The sequence below is a fragment of the Tasmannia lanceolata genome, unplaced genomic scaffold (genome assembly GCF_043159265.1).
Source record: "Tasmannia lanceolata isolate RefF3 unplaced genomic scaffold, GAP_Taslan_0.1 ptg000019l, whole genome shotgun sequence".
Classification (NCBI taxonomy): domain Eukaryota; kingdom Viridiplantae; phylum Streptophyta; class Magnoliopsida; order Canellales; family Winteraceae; genus Tasmannia; species Tasmannia lanceolata.
In genome coordinates, this window is record NW_027518696.1 from 20,938,510 (window position 1) to 20,947,167 (window position 8,658).

General features: G+C 39.0%; 1 protein-coding gene across 2 annotated transcripts; it reads right to left on the reverse strand.

Moving 5' to 3' along the window:
• Positions 1-1,577: 1,577 nt before the first annotated feature.
• LOC143852193 (uncharacterized) lies at positions 1,578-5,407 on the reverse strand. Of its 2 annotated transcripts, none has more exons than XM_077361570.1 (3): positions 2,112-5,407; positions 1,981-2,027; positions 1,578-1,881 (listed from the first exon to the last, which is right to left on the reverse strand). In XM_077361570.1, the coding sequence occupies exon 1, from the start codon at positions 5,126-5,128 to the stop codon at positions 2,147-2,149; it is 2,982 nt and encodes a 993-aa protein (XP_077217685.1). In that variant the 5' UTR covers positions 5,129-5,407; the 3' UTR covers positions 1,578-1,881; positions 1,981-2,027; positions 2,112-2,146. The 2 variants fall into 2 exon arrangements, with proteins under 2 accessions (XP_077217685.1, XP_077217684.1); XM_077361569.1 differs by having other exon boundaries at positions 2,136-5,406.
• Positions 5,408-8,658: the final 3,251 nt, after the last annotated feature.

An 8,658-nucleotide genomic window follows, 5' to 3' on the forward strand; every position in this document is an offset into this window, starting at 1 on the left:
AGCTGCTTCAAAAACTCATGTGGCCCACATTTTTTAAGTGATCCAAAGCATTCATTTGAAAAGCCCTTCCATGGATAGGATGTGTACAAAAAATCAACCCTATAGGATCATCCTAATTCAATCAAAGGTGGAGGGGAAAATGGACAGACACTGTTTCTGAGCATTTTTTCCCTCCACAAATGGCAGGGTTATGATGATCTTAAAGGGCTCATTTTTGGTACACACCCTATCCATGGAAGGGCCTTCCAAATGAATGCTTTGGATCACCCAAAAAATGTGGGGTTATATGAGTTTTTGAAGCAGCTGCTCAGATAAGCTATCTACGCAGGATCACAATATAAATAGGTTGTGCCCCAAAAATCATTTCCGTAGGCTGATCCTAGCCCTCCAATCTATATAGGTTTCCATAATATGTTGTTCCTCTTAAATCTGATGGTTAAGATCACCCTATGGATTTTTTATTAAAAAGGCATAAAGGAGGGGGGTAAGATTGAAATTATGTGGCTTTAATGGGTGTCTTTGTTAAAAAGCATAAAGAGGGGGTAAGATTGAAAATATGTGGGTTGAATGGGTGCCTTTATTAAAAAAAATCAAAAAAAGTTATGTGTAATTCTCATAGAATTTTGTTAGAAAATGAGAGAATTATTTAAATTTCTCCCAAAATTGTATGAGAATTACACATCACTTTTTTTGACTTTTTTTAACAAATGCACCCATTCAACCCACATATTTTCAATCCTACCCCCTCCTTTATGCTTTTTAACAAAGGCACCCATTAAAGCCACATAATTTCAATCCTACCCCCTCCTTTATGCTTTTTTAATAAAAAATCTATAGGGTGATCTTAACCATCCGATTTAAGAGGAACAACATATTATGGAAACCTATATAGATTGGAGGGCTAGGATCAGCCTATAGAAATGATTTTTGGGGCACATCCTATTTATCTTGTGTTCCATCATATGGACGGTTTGGATCAACCCAAAATTCTATGAAGCTACACACTCGTGTGGCTAACTTAGATACACCGATGGCTTAAAATACAGTGGACCCACATTGTTTGGATGATCCAAACCATTCATTTGATAGGCCCTCACACTGATAGGGTGTGCCAAAAAAACCAGCTCCCTAGGTTCATCCCAACCCTTCAAACTGTAGAGGCAAAACTGGACAGATTTGTGAAGGTTTTTACACGTCCATTTTTGCCTCCACAAATCGTAGGGTTGGGATGATCCTATGGGGCTGATTTTTTGGGCACAACCTATCTATGTGAGGGCCCCTCAAATGAATGGTTTGCATCACCCAAACAATGTGGGGCCCACTGTATTTTAAGCCGTCGGTGTAGCTAAGTTAGCTACACGACTGTGTAGCTAAGCCGTCGGTGTAGCTAAGTTAGCCGTCGGTGTAGCTAACTAATTACCCTCAGAAGATGCTACCTTTAAGTAATGATCACTGAAAACTAATTTAGAAGCAACTAATTACCCTCAGAAGATGCTACTTATAAGTAATGATCACTGAAAACTAATTTAGAAGCAACTAATTACCCTCAGAAGATGCTACCTTTAAGTAATGATCACTGAAAACTAAATTAGAAGCAAACTTATTATAAACACACAATATCTGAATTAAAAGCATCCTTACAACTAGGGAGGATCCACATCTCCTTGAAGAAACTAAATATCACACACCAGAGTCTTTTTTCACACCATGAGATCTCTAACACACCCCATTTATTCTACTATTAAACAGCACTGGAAAACCTTTCGTCACCTTAACTTCCAAACCATCTTGGAACCTCGGTAGAAAACATAGTACTGTCTGTACAGTTCAACACTACATTTAGCACTGACTTAAACCAAACTGGTGTGGCCTCCAATGCTCCTGCAAGATGAAGCTCCACTTAGCTATTTGATCCGAATTTATTCTACTTGTAAACCTCATTTCTTGCACTAACAACACAAATGACTACCATTCGTTTACCTTGTAATACTTCTGAAGTATTTAACCTCCTTCCCATGGCCATCAGCCTGCAAAATTTAACAATGAGATTGTCACATTCTAAAACGAACAGGGCCTAAATTACTTTCATATAAAAGATTTTACTCAGTTACCTTCATAGTTGTTGATGTTCTTACCTTGATCATCATTAGCTGCAAGCTTGAACTGGTATGGCATGAGTGAACCTTGTTGTGGCATGTCGCAAATGAGTTTCATATTTAGGTTCTGGTATGACAGTTTCGAAAGCTTGGATGAGTAGTGTGACTCGCCTCTTTTGTGAAGGAGCTAGTTTATTCACAGCCCGTCGGAGTGCATAATCTAGCATCCATTCCTCTGAACTTTTTCTTTCATCCATCATCTGATGTCTGAGATCAACCTTTTCTGCTTCTGGGTCTGGCTCTGGGATAAGATATCTTGGTTCCTTTGGGTTGAATTTCCTGATTTCCTTCGAATCCTCGAGGGTCCGCTTTCCCTTTCTGTTGGTTATTCCTTTCAGATAATGACGTGCCATGGGTAGAGGTTGGTTGGAGTCAGTAGCTATATTGATAATCATTGCATCTGAATCGGCACCATCTTCTATTTTCATTTTATCATCGCTCCCATTGCAGTCTGCAGAAGAATTTGACTCACTCTTTTCTGTATTATTGCATTCTTCGTAAAGTAGGGAACTTGAGATGTTATTCCCCCCATGCTCTTTCTGATCCGTTTCCGAGTGCTCTCGGATCTTGACTATCTTACCAATGTCTGATTGATCAAAAATTGTTCTGTTTAGATCAACAGGAGGTTGATCTTCATTATCTATATCATCAAGTAAACCAGAGTAATCCTGATCAGGAATGGAATCTTCAGTTTGTTTTTCCCTTTCTGTACCATTTTCAGGATGAATGTTTAGATCAAGAACGATACTGTTCGGATCAACAACTGTTTCTTGACTGCAATTCTTCTCATCACAGAGGCAACCTTCAGACTCCATTGTTTGGACTAGGCTGTCATCTTCATTAGTTATATCCAGACCTGCTCCAGAGTAACCAGGACTAGAAACGAAAATTTCAATTTCGAGCAAGCCAGTGGCATCTTCAATTTTATCTGTCTTTTCCCCTCCAGCTTCAACATCAGCACCTAATGCCTGATCTGTCTTATCATCACTTGTGACTGTTTCTTGTTTTGCTTCTGAATCAATAGATTCAGATGTTTCGCCTTCGAGTACATCGCTAATAGTTTCTAGTTCATTTATCTGGGGCCAAACATCTGCATCAATACCTGCATGGCTCTGATCTAATCTTTGATCCTCTGTCAGAATTGGATTATCCATTTCTGGATCATCTTGAAGAGAATTTACTGGTTCATCAGAACCACCAAGTAGAGAATCCACTTGGAGAGAGACATTGTCCATTTCACGATTTCCATTCTCCTCTTCATGACCTTCTGTTGGTTTCTCAGCCGAATACTCTGTGGTAGCTGAAAGGAGTGGGAAACAGATGACGTCCACGTGACTGAGCATGTCGGTCCGTTCTATTTCAAAAATACCACCATTTTCTGAAGTGTGATCTCCATCTAAGTTGTTGCCATTGCCCTCAGAATCACCACTTCTAAATGCTGCATTAAAATCTCCCACATCTTCTTCATGCACTTCTTGTAGTATTTCTCCATCTGCTGTAGCTTCTTCACATGTGCTGATATAATCACCACTTCCAAATGTGGCAATTAACAGATCTGATCCATCAACAGAGACTGTCGAAAAATCAGTCTCATTATATGGGTATGAGATTACTTGCTCCTCCTCACAATCCATGTCACTGGTTTCTGAAATTGATTCATCTAGCTCGCAGTCCTTGTCTGATTCGCTCTCAATGCCACTATTGAAACCTGTTTCAACTTGATCTGATTGTATCAAATTGGATGAATATTCAATATCTGGAACTTCTACTTGCAGATCATTATCAAATTCAGGGGAACTCATCAAGATATCCATTTCTTCAGCGAAAAAATCTCTGTTTTGGTCTAGATCATCATCAGTACTCATTTTGAAATGAGGCACATCTAACTGGCTCTCGGCATCTCCAATGTCTTCTTCCATTTCTACTTCAGAGGCTTTCGCAGATCCATTTGGTATTTCATCATCTCCAAGCAATGATATTTCATCAAAACTATTCGGGGTAACCGAAAATTCTGATGTCAATTTATCATCCTCATAATGGATGATTTTTCCATCATCTTGTTTTACTAATTCTTTAGTTTCTTCCCTTGATCTGGCATAGATCTCTACAAAGAAATCAATGCCCGCAGAGCCATAAGAATCTTCGTCTAGAATCGTAGGATCAACAATAGAATCCATCTGACCAGTATCAATTTCCTTCTTTCTCCCACCAGAGGCTTTTATTCTAGATGGAGATAATCCCTTCAACATCATGCTCTTTTGTGTTTTAAGCAAACGCCTTCTTGCCGACAAGAATCGCTTCAATGGAGGCAAAGGCGCATGATGATGACCATTCAAAGAACAGTAAGTATATGGGCAGACCTTAATGATTGAAGTACCTTCTGATTCAGTTGACCCTGGATGAAGAGCCACGAATTCGGGGAATTTCGAATCTTTCAAAGTTGATGAACAGGTTGCCCTATTCACATTTTGGTTGGAATATGAACCAACCAAAGAACTACTTTTCTTCATGGAAGATCTTACTGGTTTCAAACTAGAAGTTTTCCTCAAAATCTTCTTCATGGGTTTTAAACTATAAGTATCAGAATTCTTGGAAATTTTTGAATTTGAAGAACAAGTAGTTCTAGAATGGGAATTTACCTTCAAGCCCTCCTTCCTTGCATCCCAACTGCTTGTGGGTTTCATATAATTTGGAGACCCATGTGATGATTCTATCTTGGTTAGAGATGGTTTTTCCTGTGGAGTAGTATGAGAGGAAATATTGAAAGGAGACCCCAAACTGGTCTCTAAATTCAAGGCCTTGAAAGATCTTGCCTTCTTCATTTTCTTCTTTAGCTCACTCCCTCCCTTGTTCTTGATATCATGATTTTGAGAAGATGGTTTGAGGCTCATAAACCACTTGTCTGATTTAACATGATCTTTCCTTGATTCAGCTTGGATTCCAAGCTTGTGCACTGCTTTTCTTTGCACCATCTTGGAAGAAATCAAAACCCCAGAAGAGATTGCTTGAGAATTAAGTTTCAGGGTTTTTTGTTTTTTTTTTTTTTTTGAGATGATGGGGGGATATTTGTTTTTCTTTCTGGGAAGTTCAAGGGCCAGAAGAAAAGTAATCTTTGTGGAATTGGTCTGAAAGGAAGGAAGGTTTCAAAGAAAGAAAGAAGGCAAAATAACAGAGAAGTCCAAAAAGAAGAAACCCATCAACAACCAGAGAGATTCCCAGTTTGATTTTCGATACAGTGGGTGGCCTCTTTCTTTGTCGTTTAGCTTTTGATTGGGCCTTCTAAATTTGAATATGGCTAAGTTGAGATATGATTGGGACATGCACTGAGAGCTGATGGAAGAGGGTTGGGCTGGTTTGACTTGATGGTCTGCCAGGAAATTTCAAAAGAGGCTCTGTAACTGTAAAATATTTTTTTCCTTTTCTCATTTTTTCTCATGGATGAGTTCATTGTTAACAAGTGAAATGTCCAACCATATTACTGAAATGTCCCCTCAACAATCTCCTTGCCATTCCATATTTATTAAGAAGAAAAAAATGGGAAAAGACTACGAAAGAGGCCTGAAGATGCAAGGGTGTGGCTCTTTGGCGTAAAGTCATGGGTTTGCTCCCAGTGACGAGCGTTCAAATCCCCCCTTGCTTACCCCATGCTCGTTGTTTCCAGGTGATTGCATGCATCCGTATGGAAATAGTCCTACCCCCGAAGGGGGTGGGGACACCCTTTGTTACCAAAAAAAAAAACAAAAGATGCAATGTGAAGATCATCAAGTCAAGTCTTTTTACCATCTTAGAATGCAAAATCCAATCACCACTAAAAAAAATCACTTAAGGCATCAAAGGAAGTTTTTAAAATACCCTAAGGCCACGTTTGGATACCAACAAGATTTAGATTTGGATTTAGTTGATATTTTGAACTGGATCAGATCCTTAGATTTCCAAATCAGCTACAACAGTGCAAAAAATTCCAATTTTCAAATCTGTTATGCGAGACATTATTTGGAAATCAATATTTGTGGCAACTTCCTTCACCATCGCTGCTCCTCGATGTTGCTCCGGCAGCAGTGAGACCTCCCTCCCTCCCTCTCTCTCTCTCTCTCTCTCTCTCTCTCTCTCTCTCTCTTAAAACATGAACATGAACATGAAGATGATTGATGTGTTTTGTATCCAAAACTCAAATCCAAATCAAAATACAAATGCATGAGGTATCCAAACGGGCCGTTTGGATATACGGATTTTAGAATCTCAAATTTCCTCAAAATTGTAGATGGGAGACGAGAGAAAAAGGAAACCAGCCGTTTCGCTTCTCTTTAGAATCCTGGATTTTAAGTAAGTAATCTAGGTTTTAGAAATCTCCTTCCCATCCTAAGATTTCTAAAACCTGGAAACATGGGATAATCTCCTACTCTCTTGCTGACGGAAAGAAGGGCAAGAAATCAAAAAACAACAGGAGGTTTATTTTCTTCTCTTGTCTCCCATGTACAATTTTGTAGGAATCCAAGATTCTAAAATCCGCGTATCCAGACGGCCCTAAGTAACTTATAAATGCAATGGAAATCAACTGGACCAATGTCCATTTCAAAGATCAAATGAAAAAGGATAACAAAGAAGAAAAACAGAGCTTAATGGTTGATCGGCAAAATTGCAGAGGGCAAAATATTAATAATAGAAAAAAACAACGAAGTTCTGGCAGCCGACCGACCAAAGTCCATTTTTAAAAAATGATCTTTTAAAATGGTTCAACGGCTAGTTGCTAGCCGTTAAAGAGCCATTGGAGGGTGTCCCAAACGGCTAGTTTTTGGCTCCTTTTCTATATAAGGGTTTCCTGACCCTTAAATCATATCTCTACCACTCTATAATCATATCCGATAAATATTTGAGTGAAAAATACATAAATATTTGAGTGAAAAATACCTCTCTTGAACATCTTGTGAAGGATTGGATCTTTTGATCAAATTGTATATCTTTCTTGTATTAGCCTTTGAAAGGCTTTCTTTTATTCTTTCTTTACTCCGATTTTAACGGTAGAGGGCGCCTGGAAGCCCCTTATTCTTGTTCATGTTGTTACGATGGAGGGCACTCAGAAGACCCTTGCTGATGCGTGGAGCCACCTCTGTGATTGTATACGGTAGAGGGCACCTGGAAGACCCTTGGGCAAGTGTTGAGGTGCGGAGCCACCTCAGAGGTGAATTGTAATGGCTTGGACTACGCCCGTAAAGGGGTCTGGTTAGTGAAGCTACCAAGGATTTTGGTGTAGTGGATGTAGGTCAAGGATTTGGACAGAACCACTACAAAAACCACGGTGCACTCTTTCCTTTTCTTTCTTTATCCTTATTTGCATTTTGGTATTTATCTTCTTAATTGGATTTGCCTTTTGGTTTTAATTTGTTAATTAATTTTTAAGAAGGGCTAATTTTTATAAACCCAATTCACCACCCCCACCCCTCTCGGGGTGCCATCACATTTACCTGGGCCTCATTTTTTTTTTTTTTTTCAAAATCTGATATCTATATGAAAATGACCAAAATACCCATACACAAGGTTACATCATGCCATGTTGAGTTGGGGTTAATTCAGACTCCAGTGTCAATATTTTCTTATGCAAGGGTTGCCCTTTCAAACCCGAACTTTGCTTGGTTGCACAATATCCTGGGTTTTAGAGGGGTTATGTGTATTTTTGTCTGCTACCTCTGTAAAATACTCCGGTTACATGTAGAATTTCGATGCACCAGTGGACTACTTGGCCTGTCTCATCCTTGTCTGCCCACTTAACATATCAGCAAACTACCAGCGAAAAACCATCTCTCTTCTCCATTTCTATATTAGTAATGACAACCCCTACGAGGTTGACGACCAAACACTACTACTACTCTTCAAGGTAACTACGAGGAGACATCTTGGCTTGTCTCCTCCCTACTGAATACTTAAGTTTTAATTCACCACCACTCTACGAGGTAAACTAGATGCAACCAAATTGACCCTAAAGAAAAAGTATAGCCCGTCTTTCTAGCCAGAAAAAATTCATACCAAAACTACGAGAGCTCCTAGAAAAAAAAAAACTATATTTCTATAAAAGGCAGTGATAAATCGACCCCCATGTATCTTAAACTGACCCCTTTTAACATAAAATGTTAGGGCGTGTGAATAAAGTTTTCATATGCCGTTAAACATCATACAAGTGTACTACTTCTACAACTCACACGCCCTAACATTTTCCGTTAAAAGGGATGGAGTTAAGATATATGAGGGTCGATTTATCAGTCCCCTTCTATAAAAGGAGCATCCCTATTTCAACAGAATGACCAAAATACATTTACTTCATTCAACACAAATAACCAGTTATCTTCTTAAGGTAAGATGCGATCAGCTTTGACCATAGTCTCTTTGTCCGGCCGATGCGGCATTAAAACAAGGGTCTCGTCGGCCAAAGTTTGTTGGCCTCTAAAAAAGCCAATGCATATTATAATGTATATTTTTGGGTTAATTTCCTAGTGACTAACATACCATC